At 36.1% G+C, this 18171-nt stretch overlaps 1 protein-coding gene across 2 annotated transcripts in view; it reads left to right on the top strand.

The window, feature by feature from the left end:
* The window catches only part of CFAP69 (cilia and flagella associated protein 69), an 82002-nt gene that overhangs the window by 51919 nt on the left and 11912 nt on the right, over positions 1–18171 (top strand). For both annotated transcript variants that reach the window (XM_043967353.1, XM_043967352.1), the window contains 8 exons: positions 2292–2410; positions 3861–3942; positions 5997–6189; positions 9554–9691; positions 13532–13608; positions 14052–14249; positions 15734–15820; positions 17189–17293. In XM_043967353.1, coding sequence (XP_043823288.1) covers positions 2292–2410; positions 3861–3942; positions 5997–6189; positions 9554–9691; positions 13532–13608; positions 14052–14249; positions 15734–15820; positions 17189–17293 — 999 coding nt within the window. The remainder of the gene's footprint in view (positions 1–2291; positions 2411–3860; positions 3943–5996; positions 6190–9553; positions 9692–13531; positions 13609–14051; positions 14250–15733; positions 15821–17188; positions 17294–18171) is intronic.

The raw sequence follows: 18171 nt of genomic DNA, 5'->3' as shown, positions 1-18171 counted from the left end.
AGGTTTCTTCTAACTGCCTTAATAATGATAAAATATCTTAAGAGTTCCCACATATAAATGTAAACAGTTTAACCTTATTGAGTCCCTTATGATTTCTTTTTCTTGTTTACCTTTTAATGCTTCTCTTGAGTCTTGTGTTTAAATATAAAATTTTCTATTCAGCTCTGATCTGATGAAAACATCAGGAATGCTTGAAAGTCCTCTATTTCGTTAAATATCCATTTTTGTCCTGAAGGATTATACTCAGTTATGCTAGGTAGGTTATTCTTGGTTGTAATCCTAGCTCCTGTGTCTTCCAGAATATCATATTTGAAGCCCTCTGCTTCTTTAACATGAAAGCTGCTAAACCTTGTGTGAATCTGACTATGACTCCATGATATATTTTAATTTGTGACATTTAAAAAGTTAGAGAGACATAGTTTCTGGGTAATTTACTCATTTTATTTTATTTTATTTTTTGGAGGGGCTATGGGGGTTAAGTGACTCGCCCAGGGTCACACAGCTAGTAAGTGTCAAGTGTCTGAGGTCAGATTTGAACTCAGGTCCTCCTGAATCCAGGGCCAGTGCTTTATCCACTGTGCCACCTAGCTGCCCCTACTCATTTTATTAATAAGGCCAGCAGGTTATTAATAAAAGGATGATCTCACAGTTTATATACTTTCAAAACAGTAGGTGATCCAAACAGCAGTCAGATCTAATCAGTTAACATGATTAGAGGTGGGCTATATTAAAATGAAAGGCTGAATATCCTTGGGTAGGGAAAGTGTCTCTATACCAGAATAGCTTTCTGCTATCAATTCAAGGAGTGTATACCTTTTTTAATTGGGGTCTGAGAATGACTCCCGGACAGAGAGATTATCTCTACTCAAACCACCCCCAACCTTCAGCTATCTAGACAAAAGGATCTGTCTCCATCCAAGTTTGAACCTAGGATAAATTCCTTGCAAGGTAGGGTGGGGTCTGACTAAGCCTGAGGAGAGTTAATACAATCTCATTATCAGTAATGTCCAACAAAAAAATTGCACTAAGTCAGGACTTTGGAAGAAAGGGGAGCAGGGAGCTCTGAATCTCCCCAAGATATTGCTTATTAATAATCATTTCTCACATTCCCCCATCTGATTCTTGAGAGGTGTGGCCTCCTCAGTGAATCACTAACTGATGTGACAAACCACTTCATCAAATTTTTTAACTATGGGACTTATGAGGGGAGATGATATGAGGGAAGAACAGGAGAGATGTACAGAAAGGAGAAATGGAGAGAGTTTTGACAAATTTGAAGGGAGTGATCCCCTTTGATAACATTTTGACAGCATCAGAGAGCAATCCCCTTCGATAAGTAGACCTTACAGATAAAAGTCATTTCATAATATGGGATCTAATCCACTGCAAAAGATTTTATAGTGACAGTATATGACAAAAAGGGCTTGAAACACCTGGTGTCCTCCATTTTGATTCCTTCTAGACCTCTCTAACTTCATCTATTGACTTTCAAATCAAGCTACTTTCATTCTCAATCTTTCTACTTAAAATAAAGCCAAACTTCTTCACACCCTCTCACCATGCTTAGCCATCTGTATAACTCTTAATTATCTAAAATAAGGAGGACAGTATTAGTACAGGTCATTCAGGGGTTTGCTCCTTTCACAGAGAAGTGTGAATCCCAAAGCCTGGTGAATCAAAGGAGCAGAGAGCTAGGACAGAAATTCCTTTTCTCAAATAACAAATACAGTCTTTAATCGATAAAAAAAAAAAATGTTGGAGACAAAGGAAGCCAGAAATAGTAGAAAATGACAGGTTGCAAAGTAAATGTTGTGGGGAGAGGCAGCCCTGTGGCAAGTGGATAATCCATGCTACAGAAAAATTTATATCAATTATCAAAAATTATTTCTACCATCATATGTGTATTTAATAGTTATTAAAAAAAAAAACTCCCAAGGTTGTAGAATTTCAGTCTTAGAAATCAGTTGTGTTCAGCAAAGGAATAGTCATAAAGCCTTTATGTCTATAAGAGGGGGAAAGGAAAGAAAGAGACAGGGACAAAAAAGAATTACATGCTTTATTCCAGAACCGTTGTCATGGAGATTAATCCAATCCCTTGCAGCTATTCATTTGAAAGAACTAGGCACAATACCTTCGAATGAATAGGTGCAAATAAAAAAAAAATCAACATTAGAAATGTGTTATTTTCTCAACAATATTAGATTGAGGGTAGAAAAACAGGGTGAGGAAAAGTAATGAACGAAATACGTGTTAATTTTAAGAAGTGATTTTAATAAACCTTTCATAAATAGGAAATGTTCGGAACTGAAGGAGTGGATATTATTCTTCATCTAATGAAAGTAGACCCTAAAAAATTTCAGAGTGGATTAGGTCATAACCGACTTCTTTTTAGTACATTGGACTGCTTGTGGTAAGTATTTTTCAGTAACTATGGCGTGGTCCTGTAAAATAATGGAATAAAAAATGATGCCTAGTTAATTCTTCTGCATTTAAAATATGCCAGAAAGATGACTCTACCACGTGTTTTGTTTTTTTTTAAATCCCTAAGAACTAAGACCTTCTTCCTTATGTTATGGTAAAGTAATTTAGTCTCTCTCAATCTTCATTTCAGAAAATTCTTTCCATATCTACCGTAAACTCCCCCTTATATCATTTAGGCACATCCCAGGAGAAACAAAGCTATTTGCCATCACTCATACTTCATGTACGTGATGTCTGTTAAGTCTATTATCAGGTTTCTCTTTTTCAGTAGACTAAAGAAATTCCCTTAACCTCTCTTCCTAAGTGCTATTTCTCAAACATTTTAATGATATTTTTGGTCTTCTTAAACAACCTCACCCATCGTTTCTCTAAACAGTAATTGCCAGATGGAGAAAATGACTTATTTAAGACCTAACATTTCCTTTTTGATTCTTTCTCCAATGTAGTAAATTCACAGGAGCTCTATGGCAGTAAACTATACATGGCAAATTCATTCTCATCACACCCTTCCAAGAATACCATATACAGTAGTTTGTAGGACTACCAGACTCATTTACAAGTGTGCAAGGGGTAGGTCTGCCAGCAATCCCTTAATTGTGGAGAGGAGAGAACCCATGAGTTCCTTGAGAATGGGCTCTCGTTCCTCTAAATTTTGTCTCTCAACCGATGACTATCAAAGTGGCCCATGCAGAATTGTGTTTCATAAATGTTTCTTATATTGTGTTGATGAAATGAGTCTCAATATGAGATTTCCCAAGTAGATTTAGAGAATACAAATCACGGCTTTGGCTTATAGAGTCTCTTCGTTTTATTCTATGTGAAGGCCATTCTGTCTATGCCCTATTAATACAGAATGCATAAATTGTACGATCCTCTCTTGAGGGTAAAGGTTAGCCTGCCTGACAAAGGTGGGGTGCCCTTTCCTGTCAATTCATTGACTCTTGTAGGGTATAAAAGCCCTGGATACTATCAGACTAACGACTTAGCCCCCAGATTCACTCTAAACTGTATCTCTTTTTAAATCTTCTAAAACAAGAACAAGCATTTTTTTTTTAAAAATCTATTAGGTATATAATTATGTTCTCCTTCCAACAAGTTGTGACAGTGAGCCTGTGTTCATCCTTTATGTGTCTATGTTCACTGTGATTGACATATTTTGAGAAGGTAAATGTTGCTTTTTAAAAAGATAAATTATTTGCTATTTTTTTTATTTGCTATTTTTAATACATGAAAAACATACTATATATCACCTATATGCAAATTTTATTTTTATATATTGAGAACATTAACTCTTTGGCTTAAGGAAATGACTTAGATTTCTTTTAGAATACCTATTAAATGAACAAAATATACCATAAATAGTGTTTGTGTCTATTTAGGTGCTGTATTTTGGGATGTTATTCCTTAGAAGACTACTTTCTTGAAAAAGATGGTATTTTTCTACTTTTGGATCTGCTAGCTGTAAGTATTGCAATAACAATAACTAACATTTATATAGTATGTACCATGTGTCAGGCACTGTTATAATGATCTTATTTGATCCTCACAACAGCCTGGGGGGGAGGGGCATAGGTGCTATTATTATCCCCATTTTTCATATCAGGAAACTGAATCAAACAGAGGGTAAGTGACTTGCCCAGGATCACAGCTAGTAAAAGTCTGAGGTCAAATTTGAACTCAGGTCTTCCTGACTGCAGGCCTGGCTCTCTATCCACTATACCTCTTAACTATAAGGAATACAAAACAAAAAAATTGTGTCTAGATAGTCTCAAAAAGTATACCTCATAGGTTTTTCCCCACGATATGAAATTTTTAAAGGCTGAGTTTGTACTTGGAAAAATTAATTCAGAACCATAGCCATTTTGTACAAATACTAAGTTCCATGATTCAGTAATCCTTTGTTAGAAATTGAGTAGAAGAAATAGAGAGCACCCCACAGTAAAGAGGATTGTAGATCTACCATTGCTGGGAACTTAAAGATGCACATTGGCCCTAGAGTGATTTTCCACCAGCCTCATGGCTGCTCCTTTTTGGGTCCACGATCAAGATGAGGTGGGAATTTAAATCAGCCTTCTCAACTATTTCTAATAACTTTGGAATTCCATGGATCCCAAATTCCTGTTTTATATGTCTATAGCTAGTTTGATTAACAATTAAAAAAAATAAATATAGATTAGGGGTAGGGGGTATAGTGTTAATTTTGAATGCTTTCAAAAATTGGCCAAGTTATTTCTATTTTTTTCTGTTGAGAAAGTAATGTTCAGCACATTATTAATAATATGCAGAGAATAGAAATGATTTTATTATCTGGCTTAAAGTAATAATTGAGACAGGTTTTTTTAAAGACTTTTTAAATGGAAAAAAATGTCTCCTTGAGACTTTCTTACTCTGAATCATGTCCCTTGAACTATCATATTTGCCAGTTTCACTATTCTTGACTTGACCATCAGAGTGTAAAACTTTGTGATTTATCCAGAGAAAGGGAAAAAAAAGCTTTCTTTGTAAACTATGAAGAGGCAAAGTGACCCAAAACTAATATGGAGGAGTGAGGAGAAAATCATGAGAAAGTATAATTTTTAAATGGGGTTAGTGGAAATGGAAAACTGACCAGAAAACCTATAACAAATGGGATAACAAGTCTGTATTGGGCCATAGAAATGGGTGAGAGAAAGGAAACCAACGACTTAGCACCTGCTGGGGTGATCATGGGACTCAGTTCTCTCAGTCTGCCCAAGTAATACTGGATATAGAATTATTCTAACCAAAATTACAAGAGAATCAATTTTAAATCAGATTGACAATTTATTAAGTTGTTTCAAAGGCAGTTGACATTTTCATATTAGCTGGTCATCTCTTCTCAGTAAGAAAAACTAGTTGTAAACAAAATTAATAATCTCAAGTTTTCTAGTGAACAGAGTTTTACAAGGTAGGTAAATTCCAACCATAGTCAAAAGTAGCCAGTTTTTTCTCTTCTGACATTTGTCAAGGAATCATAGGATCTAGAGATCACCTAATGTAACCCTTTTTAATTTTAGAGATGAGGAAATTGAAACCCCAGAAGGTTAAATGCCTTGCCCCAAACCATGTAAAACTATTCCAAAGTTCCATCTGAATTATGATTTTTTCTCTCTAATTTTTACATTTTCAGAGATATTTCCCATTGCACTGCATGGATGATTTCTATCCATTTAAATGGGAGATTATTCCAAATATTATTTAATTGGATTCTTCTATCTTTAAGAAAATCATTTTATGTGATTGTACATATATAAGCTATATCGGATTGCTTGCTGTCTTGGGGAGGGGGGAGGGAGGGGAGGGAGGGAGAAAAATTTGAAACTAGAAATATTATAAAAACAAATGTTGAAAACTATCTCTACATGTAATTGGAAAATAATAAAATACTATTATGAAAATCATTTTAAAAACATACAGCAACATTTCATTTTGGTTCTAAGGGCAATATTTCTTTGAATTTCTTTCAACTTTTTCCTTCTCTCTTTTTCTTGATAAAGTTAAACCAAAAAAACTTCTGTAATCTAATTCTTGGAATAATGGTTGAATTCTGTGACAATCCCAAAACCTCTGTTCATGTTCATACTTGGCGAGGGAAGAAAGACCAGACAGCTGCCAATCTCTTAATTAAGTTGTGGAGAGAAGAAGAAAGAGACTTAGGAGTAAAACGTGATGAAGACGGGAAGATAATTGGTAAATATAAGCACGTTTTTAATATTTATATTTTTAAGTTTTGAGTTCCAAAATCTTTCCCTCCTTTCTTCCCCTTCCCCCTCCCTGAAATGGTAAACAATCCAATATAGGTTATACATGTACAAGTGTGTAAAACATTTCCATATGAGTCATTTTGTACAAGAAAACTCAAAAGAAAAAAATGAAAGTGAAAAATAGCATGCTTCAGTCTGTATTAAGAAAAATATCTGAAGGCAGATAGTATGCTCCATTATAGGTCCTTTGCGATTGTCTTAGATCATTGTATTGATGATAATAATTGATGATAATTAATTCACAGTTCCTCATCATACAATATTGTTACTGTGTACAACATTCTCCTGGTGAAGTTTGCTTCACTTTGCATTATTAGTTCATGTCTTTCCAAGTTTTTCTGAAATCATCCTGCTTGTCTTTTCTTATAGCACAATAATATTCCATTACAATCATATACAACGGCTTGTTTAGCCATTCCCCAATTGATGGGCATCCCTTTGATTTCCGATTCTTAACCACCACAAAAAGAGCCACTATAAATATTTTTGTACAAATAGGTGCTTCCCCTTCCCCCCCCCCCTTTTTTGAGTGTTTGTGGGATATAGACTAAGCAGTGGTATTGCTGGATCAAAGGGTCTGCACAATTTTATAGCCATTTGTCCATAGTTCCAAATTGTTCTCCAGAATGGTTGGATCAGTTCACAATTCCATCAACAATGCATTAGTGTCCCAGTTTTCCTACATCTACTCCAATATTCATCATTTTCCTTTTTTTGTCATATTAACCAATCTGATAGGTGTGTGAAAGGACTTCAGATTTGTTTTAATTAGTATTTCTCTTATGAACAGTGATTTAGAGCGTTTTTCATATGACTATAGATAGCTTTGATCTCTTTTGTCTAAAAACTGCCTGTTCATATCCTTTGACCATTTATCAGTTGGGGAATGACTTGTTAAATATAAGCACATTAATAACAGTAAATGGATTAAAAATGAACAAAATATATATCTTAGAAAAGAGTTCCTCACAAGGTATCAGAAAATTCTTTTGGAGCTTCATCCTTCCTAAGATGAGTTCAAGATACAGTAAAACTTTCTGCCAATGGCAGAAGCTCCCTGGTTACTGGCAAATGACCTGTGTTGGTCCCCTGGATAGGTATTTGTTTCTTTTGTAAGCTTTCTAGCCTAAAGAAGATTATATCACCCTTGGACTGGGTGTTCATTTCAGGACAGTGTTCATTCTCTCCCTCAAAGAGGAATTTTAGAAATGGCAAGGATCTGAGAGATTAGCCCAATGTCCCCAGCACATAGATGAGGAAACTAAAAGCAATGATTGTTCATATTTATGCTTGAATTTTAAAGTCTGTAAAGTTCTCCTTCCAACAACCCTGTCGATAGGGAGTATAAATATTATAATCTTCTATAGATAAAGAAAGCAAGACTCTAAGCACTTCGGTCAGTCAGGATCAGAGGCAAGTTCAGACCTGGGTCCTCTGATTCTGAAATCCAGTTCACTCTCCACGATACTGCCCTGTTGAATGAAAAGCCATTTTTCTTCTGAGTGTTTCCCTTAAATAACATCTGGTGAACGTGTGAATGGACCCCTCCCAGACTCCCCTTTGTTCTAGCTGTCCTATGCTCCAGATTTGTACTAGGGCCCACTGCACAAGACCCTGAGCTGTGGGGCACCAGCCCCAAGGGCCGGTCACCTTGACCCCAGAGCTGGAATCCTCAGCGGGCTCCTTGGCTTATAAACTCTCAGTCTCTCATGTTTACACTGTGAGAGATCAGGGAAAAGCCCTTTGTGAATTTTCCAACTTTTGCAAGGTAAAATGGACTTTTCTGATATCTTTACAAAGCGCAGTGTGGATCACTCACAGTCTGAAAGGGGCTCTGGGCCACCCTTATACTAAAAAACCTCTCAAGAGAATTCACTCTTTGTATGTAAATACTTTTTAGGTACACCTCACTTTACTATATAAATTTGTTCTTTAAAATTTATATAAATTAATTTTTGTAAATTGAATCGCATTTTCCTATTGACCTACATTATTGTTTCAGATGTGCTCTATCATCATTTTAACTGATTTTTTATTTGTTATTGAATCCTAATATTATGACTTTAGATTTTTCTGCTTCCTCTATCTCCCTGAAAATTATTCCATATCTTCAACTTCTATTTCATGTAATTAATGATAAGTAAGTTCATATATCAATTCATTAGAGAAATTGAACTCTTTAAGGAATCTTTTGGGAAATGATGAATCTTTTCATAAGCACCTCTTACTTGATTTGGTTTGTAAGTTTAATAAATGTATTCATCTTACATTCTAATATAACCCAAATGCTAGTCTTATAGAGGAAAGCTAGAACTAATAGATATTGCCTTAATAGATAAGAAAGTGCCTCGCTCATAGTTTGGCACTAAATAAATGATGAATGTAATTGAATAAGAATGATTTGTATTTAGCATATAAAAAATTTTATAAGTGAATAAATACTTCAGAGGAACATGAGAATACCTTAAAACAATTTTGTTCTCTATAGCTTACTATTCTCTTTGAAACAATTCTTCCACAAGTAACTTATGGATGTAAAGTTTTGAATCATACAATCTTAGGGTAGTAAGTTTCCTCAGCCATCATCTTGTACAAGCCTGGCCCCAGTCGCTGCCCTTCTTTGGGTGAATTCAACACTTTGCAAAACAAACTCTATTTTGCCCCCATTCCTCAATTACCACAAATCCCACATTAATAAAGTACAGATTAATCACATGTAATATTTATAGAGTTCATTAATGATATCCCACTATATATGTATATATGTATACATATATTTATTAACAGTATTTTTATTCTTGATGATAATTTTGTTTAAACTAATTACTCTGCTTATTCAGCCTTAAATGGAAATTATTTCCCTTTAACAAATTGAGTTTCTCCTCTTAAAATAACAAATTAGTCATCATCTTTATTAGCATTTCTTTTTGAATTATTGAATCACAAAATTTTTATTTATATTATAGCACACAATAAATGAAAGATTATATAATTATTAACCTGACATTATTTAATAACTATCCAAATTAGAATAGATAGTTCTATGGAAGCACCCTTTTAAATAAAATAATTTTGAAATCAATTTCATGTTTTAAAGAATGAAAATGAAAATTCTCAGATTTTTCTCCTGACTAAAGAAAAAAAACAACCAAGAATGTAGACTTAGAATTTTCTTTTCTTCTTGGTATGTATTATTAACCCATTAAATATATTTCATCAAAAAGTAGATATTTCCTCTAATAACTGTAATTCTTTCTCTTGTTTTATTTTCCATGATATTTAACAACTAGATGCAAAGAAACCTCTAGTTACTAGTTTTCAAGAAGAACAAAAAATCGTTCCAATGCCTGCCAGCTGTCCTACTATTTCAATCATGGAGGTCTCTGAAAATATCAGAGCAAAAATTTATGCTGTACTGGGCAAACTAGGTAAGACTCATGGAAATGACCAAGTGGTAAAAGACACTGCATGGGATCACAATCCATGAAGCTTACATCTTGGCCCAGTAACTTGTTACTATTCTAGCCTTGCCTCAGTCCACTGCCATCCCCACAGCTACAAGCTTCCCTGGAAGAGCCTCACATTTGTGCAATCATTCACACTCGCTTGCATGTCTGTCTCTGTCTGTCTGTCTGTCTGTCTGTGTCTCTCTGTCTCTCTCTCTCCTCCTTTCCCTCTCTCCTTCCCCCTGCTCCCTATTCATGTCCCACCAAGATCTCCCCTTTCTAACAGTTATGGGCCCAGGTCTCTTTAAATTCCTGGTGGGGTAAATATGTCCCTTCAAATTAATTTACATCTGTCCTGATTTGTTATATCCCTCAATTAGAATGCAAGCTCTTTGAAAGCAAGGACTGTCTCATTTTACCCTTAGCACAGTGCTCAGAAAATTCTAAGCTCTTATTAAGTGCTTTTCCATCTCATCCCCTTCCATCTAATTGTACTGTCATCTAACCCACATCTCTACATCTTTTCCAAAGAGTAGCATTTCAGATTTTGTCAAATGCTTTGATAATATCAATAGGAACTGTCTACAGCATTCCTCACCCTGCCTGTCTGCCAAATATCGTTTTTAAAAAATGAGATTATTTTGTAGTGACCTGTTTTTCTTCAAAGTTACACAGGTGGTTTTTTCTGATAACTGCTTCCTTTTCTAGATGTTCACTAACCATCCCTTTTATGATACTCATTATAATTTTACCAGGAATGAAAATAAGATTTTCTAACATATAGTTTGTGACTCCATTGTCTCTTCCCTTTTATGAAATTCAGAATGTATGCCTTTCTCCAATCCTGGGGTACATCTCTTGCTCTCCAGCCTTTCACTGATCACTAACAATAGCTCAGCAATCACACCTGCCATTCTTTCACTATTCTGGGATACATCTGGGCAAAGTGACTTGAATTCATGAAGAAAATCTAGGTGCCCCTTTTACTTTTTTCTCAATTACCTTAGATATCAGCTCCCTTCTAGCCATTTTGGACCTTGCCAGTCCAAAGATTATTCTCCCTGGTAGAGAAAACAAAAGCAGAGTAAGAGTTGAACAGCAATGCTTTCCTTCCATCATGAGCTTGTATAACCATTCCATCTACCCAGTTCAGCCCATGTATTCCTTATCTTCTTCCTTTCCCATTATAGGAAATAACAAAAACAACACAACCACCATTTTCTTGTTCTACCTAGTGATCATCACCAGCTTCAGATAATTATGAGCTATAACACTTTTGACACTCTTCTTTCAGGACTATGCCATACTTAGCATTGATTCTATCTTCTGTACATTTTTTTAAGATTTAAGTTTCTTAGTAAGTTGCTCACTTGTGTGTACCATCCACACAAGAGTGATCTCTTTAGACAACTCTCTTCCTTCTCATCAGAACTATTTCTGTTCATGTCTTGGGATTTTCAGTTTTGAGAGCTTCATGGGCTGACTTTCTCAATAGACTTTTTTTTTTTTTGGTGAGGCAATTGGGGTTAAGTGATTTGCCCAGGGTCACACAGCTAGTACGTGGCCAGTGTCTGAGGCTGGATTTGAACTCAGGTCCTTCTGAATCCAGGGCCAGTGCTTTATCCACTGCGCCACCTAGCTGCCCCCTCAATAGACTTTTTGTATATAGAATTCTACCTGTCTTTTCTCTGAACTCTTTGAAATCTACTCTCCCAAAATCTAGGATGCATGCCAAACTCTTCCTGACTTGCCTTTTCTTCTCTATAATAAATTGTAATGTGCAGTGGTTTCTTCCAGCCAAAGTCACCACTGTTTTCATCCCAGCAATAGTTCCTCCTTGTTGGAAAATCAGATGCAGAATAGAATTTCTCCTTCTTGGTTCCTATACCTTTTGAGAGGTAGAACTAACAGTAAGACTAGTCCAGAAAATTATCAACTGCTTTTCTTATGGCAGCAAAAGAGCTTCAGCAGATGTCCAGATACTTTAAAGTCACCTCTCAACTCTGTAAAAGTCTTCGTGCTAGGACTGCGGCCTCCTTCCCAAACTCACCATTTAGTTCCTCTTTTTGTCCAGGTGATCTGTACTATACTCTCATGACAGTACTGTTTCTTGTTCTGCTCCCATTCATCATCACCACACATGTCTCCTCTGTTTCCTAACATTTCTCTGAGATGGCAACTCATCCTAGCTCAGTGGCCATCCTCTTTGGCATAGCCTCCCCAAACATGAGGACCAAGGGACCAACCAGGAGTGGCTAGTCATACATGCCCATTAGCAAGCATTCAGAAGACAAATCGTGTAGGAGAAACCACTCAGGTATTTCTTCTTAATATATAATACTATACCTTGACACTCTTTTTAACTATTTTGCTTCTTTTAAATAAACCATCTGCTTTCCAAGTCATATGAGAAACATGAGTCTCATTCCAAGTCTCAGTGATATCTAAGAGGACAAATTTGTCCCCTTAATGGTAGAATTCATTTTCCTTTTTCAGGAAACAGAGTAAGGAGAAAAGGGCTCTTCCCAGAGTCTTTCTGGGCACACTCTGCCTTCTGGATGTCAAGTTTATTTCCTACATCCTCAGCCGCAATTTTCTTATTGTCCTTTCTCCTGTTCCCCAATAACTATGAAATTAACTCTTTACCTTCACCGTCGTTTCTCTACCCAAGACACCCGTGGTTTCCTACTCTAACCATCACCCTAGATTTTCTTTCTTTATATTTTCAGCTGTCTGCTGTGACAGTTTTTAATCCTAGATCTCACCCACTGTCCTCTCTGTTCTCTTGGCCTTCAGCTGCAGAATGCTGTATTAGAGAGTTATGCAGATGTGGCCCACTACAAATTAACACTGTCTGTTTTCCAATGCAGTACCTACCTGACCAGCTCATTGTGGAGATCAAATGAGATAATATATGTGTAAAGCACCTAGCAAATCTAGCTCCATCTTCATCTGACCAAACCACATACAGCCTTGTTTTGTTTTACTCTGTCTCCCCAAATAGATTGTACTCTCCTTGAGGTCACAGACCTTCTTTTTATTCCATTCATGCACTCAGTAGCCAACAAACATTCAGATGAATATGTGAATAAATCAATGTTGCACATTTACTTAATTCATTGTATTGAGTTGCAGAAGCTAAACTGGTGCAGAAGTAGGGAAACTCCCAGAACAGGCCTTACATGCAAGGATCTGTCATTCTGGTAGGGAGAATTTTTCAATTCTGAAAAAAAATAATCGTGAGGATCAATTTAGCAATCATAATAATAGGGAACAGTAATACCATGTCATTTGAAGATTCCTTACCACCCAGGAACTTCTGTTTGAAATCTCAATCATGGGCCAAGTGTATGAACTTAGAGATGGACCAATTCCCATGGTTAAGTGAGTGCCCCAGAGTCACTGAAGAGGTTTTAGGGTACAGAACAGCCATTCCAAGGCAGCTTCTCTGATCCCTTGACTGACTAATATATTGGTAACCAGAAGACTTTTTTTTATATACTGTGAGACTACATCAAAGCTACTACACCCTCTTCCTTTTCTAAAATAGCTCAGAAATATTCTCTTATTTTAAAAATTGAACAACTGAGCAGAAGGAATGCTTCTTCCTCCACAGCTTCTATGTAATAAGGAACTGTCAGGAGTTGATCAGCACAGATTCATGGGCCTAAAGAAAGCAGTCAGTCACAGAAGTGAGGTGTTAACAAATTAAGTTGAGGCACAAAAGTGGCTAGCTACCAGCATTCATTTCATTGAAAAGTGTGTATTTTCTAATGTCTCTCATGCTGTTAAAGTAATTCCTATTTTATAAACTTCATTTAGATTTTGAAAATCTACCAGGCTTGTCTGCTGAAGATTTTGTCACACTCTGTGTCATACATAGATATCTTGATTTTAAAGTGAGTACCTTCTTAATGATCCTACAATCAATGTGCTGCATAAAACCCAGCACTTTAAGAAACCTCCTGGTACCTGTGAGTACTAGGTGGTGACAGTCTGGGTGGACCACATCATTATGAGCTTCCATAGAATATTGGATATTGTTATAGAAATATATCTATGCTTACATTCTCTTCATAGGGCCACCTTATGTAATGATGTAGGGGATTAATATATACAAAGTCAAAAGACAAACGTAGACTATGGGCTTAGTTACCTTTTAAAAAAAATAAGCTTTGTATTGATATGTTTGGGTTTTTTTTATATCACCATCATTTCCTCCAGTATCCTTCCCCAGCCCTCCCAGAGAGCCATCTCATAAAACAAGTAATATTTTTAATGACAAATAGGATAAAATCCAACATTTATTTATACTCATTGTAAGGCTTAATTTCTTATAAAGACTGGAGAAATATGGAATGAAATCAATGAAGAACTAAAAGCTGAACGATTCAGACCCATCAGTGCCGATAAAGAAACACTGGAAGCTATTACGGTAGCTTCAGAAAACATTGGGAAAATGGTGGCTACGCTGCAGAACGAGATGGTTGAAAGCCAACGCAACCAAGACATGCACAGTGAACAGAAAGCATATATAAAGGTGAGCTTGAGGGAATGTAGGCAAAAGGCTCCACTTGTCTCTAACACAACCAATCGGTGCAAAGCTGCTTTATTTAAAATGGCTCACTTCTGATCAATTTCATTTTCTAACGAAATTAACCTAAGCCTTTCAACCTTCCATTTTCTTTATTTATAAAAGGGAAGTAGAATTAATAAGTGCAATAGCACATCAGAACTCAGAGGAGCTTCTCTTTTTCATAAACCATAGAGACAAGGCTGGGGAATATACGCAGCAGGATGATGGGTCCTACTGGCAGTGGGGCCACAGACAATTTCTAGGTGACTGTTGACATTCGAGACCCCACTGGTTTTGCCTGAGATTCATAAACTTGGAGTCCCTTTATTAACTGCATCCCTGCGTGACCTGAAAATCACTTTTAACTTCACATGCTTTGATTCTTTTGGACGGTGAGGCTAATAATGCTTGTCATGTACCAACAGTAGCAGAGATATAAGAATTAATCATAGAAATATGTGAAATGCTTTAACTAAGTAGTTAAGGAATGCTGCTTTAAATTTTAAGATGCAGCTAAAACTAGTCAAACAGGCTAGTTTTATGAATTATCCAGCTGGTGAATCTTTTGTTAGCTCTCTGGTTTTGCTTTACTTTAGTTGGATAACTATCGGGTGAACGAATGAATTTCCATGCTCCTGAATGGTGGATATCCAGAGTTATCTTTTAGGAGTGGACAGTTACAATAAGGGAATACATTGGACATATAAACAATTACCATACATATTAAAGGATATGCCCAAAGTGCTATGGAAAATGCAAAAAGCGGCGATGTGGTGCATTAGAAAGACTACATGATTTGGCCTCAGGAAAACTAGGTTCAAATCCTGACCCCAACATTTATTAGCTTGGTAGCCCTGAATTTCTTCTTAGGAAACTAAGAAACCCTCAGTTTCTTCTGTGAAATGGGGATAATAATTGTATTACATTGCTAATGGTGTTGTTATGAGGAAAGTGCTTAAAAGCCTGAAAGTGTTACATAAAAGTAATGATATTATTATTCATTCAACAAGAATTTATTAAGTACATAGGCAATGTGACAGGCTATGGGAATACAAAGACAAAAATGGAAGGGAAAAAAGTCTTTTCTGAGTAATGAAACTTGCTTTAGAAGATCAAGGTTGCTATAACAATAACAGTATCATTTTATAATATTCCTTTAATTGGCAATTTGAATAGTGAACTATTCAAAGCTTAGCCATACAGAAAACGAAGGAATTTTTTCATGGTAAACTTAATTCTGTCTTTTATGTTGAGCTGTATAGTTCCTTTCATCAGTTTATAAACTGCCTGAAAATTTACTTTGCCTCCTTCAAAATCTAGGGCTTTCTAAATAAATATCTCATCATCAATTCAGACACCAAAAACCATATGCCTTTACCACATACAGAAATATTTCAAAATAAAATGTATGCATATATTTTAATCTCTTAAAATATTTCTCATTACAGATACATGCCACTCATAAGCAAAAAGACATGGCTAATAAATCTTGGGCAAAATTCTTGACTAGAACATCAAATGCTAAAGCTTTAAAGGTAAGGTTTTGAAAGAATCATACTGGCCTAGGAAGCAATTGTATTCATTCAAAAGCATTTTTTTTTCATATTTCTGGCAGCATTTCTATACAGCAACAATACAGGCAGAACATATCAGGTTTACAGCAATGGCTTACAAAATGTAATTTTCCTTTCACCAGAAAGTTCCATGAGTTTCATGGAATTTATTTGTCAGAGGGAAATACAAATGGAATGACTGGCCCTGAGAGGACCAGAAGGCAGGACATGGTAAAAGCATTAAGGGAGAAGGCATGAAGGATAGAAATAGCATGTTACTGTTTCTGTCTTGTCATACTCCTGCATCCATCATGAGCGGGCTGGCTGGCTTTTCTGCGGAAAATATTGAGGTGAGGGCTGGAGATCAGTAATTGCTCTCTATATTATCCTGCCTTCCCAACTGTTGGTTACTCCTGTGATTACAGAAAGGAGGGGGCAAAGGACCTAAGGGAAAAGCTGATCCACACATGCTGTGTACAACTGGCCAAGCTTTGCTTCACTTCTGTTACTTGAAAATTAAGCACAAGCGGCACAATTCAGACTAATTGGCTCATGTTATTTAAGGAAGGAAGGAAGCAACCCAGGTTTCAGAAATGTGAATTCTTTCTTTCCTTTGACACCTTTTTCATTTAATGTTTGGAGATACCTTATTGAAGGTTGCCAGGCTCTCTCCTGCTATGAGGTTGCAAACATCAAATCCCTGCCTAAAAACAATAGGCCTCGTCCACATTCTGGTATTTTTTAAAAAGGGCTATACGGCAACACAGAGCTTACCAGGTGTCCCTGGTTTGGGGAAGAGCCCTTGCACCCTTAATTGCAAATCTCCCTGAGCTGTTTTGAGAAGCAATCCAGAGGAGTTAGTCCAGGGCTCTGCAAGCCTCTTCCCCTACTTCCTCCAGTGAATGTTGAGTTTTAATATGACCACAGTAAATTACATTGATTTATTACATTTTAATTAACTTTAGGCAAATCATATCAATTTATGCATAGTATAAAAATCCATATTAATTGATTTAAATCCAAAACCTCACACAGCTGTGTTCTATGAATGAAACCCAATTCCTCTTGGCCTAGCCTACTCCTTGATTTTAAGTCTGCTATCTTTACAAATGGCTTTAGCTTTTTCAGATTACTGCAGACTTATTTAGTACACTGAAGATATAACTATCTAATAAAATCTTAATGGCTTTAGAAAGGAAATACAACTGCCAGATGTGCCTAATGAATAACCAGAGAATAAACTTAATCTGTTTAAAATATAGCTCTTCCATCGAGCTGAGCACATGCTAAAGCAATTGCTGTCTGGAGAAATTTGTCTTATTTTCTTTTTTAACTTTTCCGTATCTTCAGAAAGCAAAGAAGCTTCAGGAAAAGGCTATTGAGTCTTCCAGACCCAAAGAATACCCGAAGAATGCCATCATTCACTCAACGGACATCAAAGGCCTAAATATAACAGTAAGATTTTTCTCCCTTAATGCAAGAAACCTATTTTCTTACATAGATTTAGGCAAACAAGTGAGCGGATTCTTCTGAACAGTTTTCAACTTTGCTGCTGTTTCTCTTTTGATCTCACAAAGGTCAGATTTGTTCATCTCTGGAGCACCAGCCCAAATTCAAATTATAAGATTAGCGAGTGGTATTCTCATGGAAGTGGAAGTAGAATCCATCTGCTTAACTTTCTTCTTCTATTATAACACACATCTAATAATATTGTACCTAGGCCCATGAAAACAAAAAATAAGTTTTGATAATACCGAAGCAAAAGTTTAAATCAGCACATCATCCTGACAAAGGTTGTTAGCGGTACTTTTCCTCCCAAATAATACCTTCTCAGGCCATGACATTTTCTTTTGAAAATACCACTGTTGTGATATAACAATAATATTGATAGCTTGCACTTATGTGATGCTTTACATTCACTAGCTGATTATATCCTCATATCAATCCTGTCCAATGCCTCATTCTCACAGCTGCCAAACCGAGGTTCCTAAAGAAGGGGGTGGAGGTGAGTACTCAAGACCTCCAGGGATTCCTTCTTGCCCCTCCTATAAAAGACCAAATAGTAGAGTCCCCAGTCTCCTGAAACCCAGTCTAATGCCCTTTCTGCTACACTGTCTTCTTTCATCCAGTGTTTTCTATTAGTAGTTTTAAAGAAACTTAAAATATCAGATGGTCCTTGCAACTCAAGGATTTGGCAAAGTGTTATTTTAATGCTTGATTTCTCTTTTTAATTGCATTTTTATAATGTCTACCTCAAACCATGCCACAGTGTTTATATTACTTGTGACTGATTAAAGTACTAAATACATTTTAAAAAATTATAAATATAAGAA

The sequence above is a fragment of the Dromiciops gliroides genome, chromosome 5, assembly GCF_019393635.1.
Source record: "Dromiciops gliroides isolate mDroGli1 chromosome 5, mDroGli1.pri, whole genome shotgun sequence".
NCBI lineage: Eukaryota > Metazoa > Chordata > Mammalia > Microbiotheria > Microbiotheriidae > Dromiciops > Dromiciops gliroides.
Note: the sequence above shows the minus strand (reverse complement) of the source record. Positions and strands in the feature narration are given on the sequence as shown.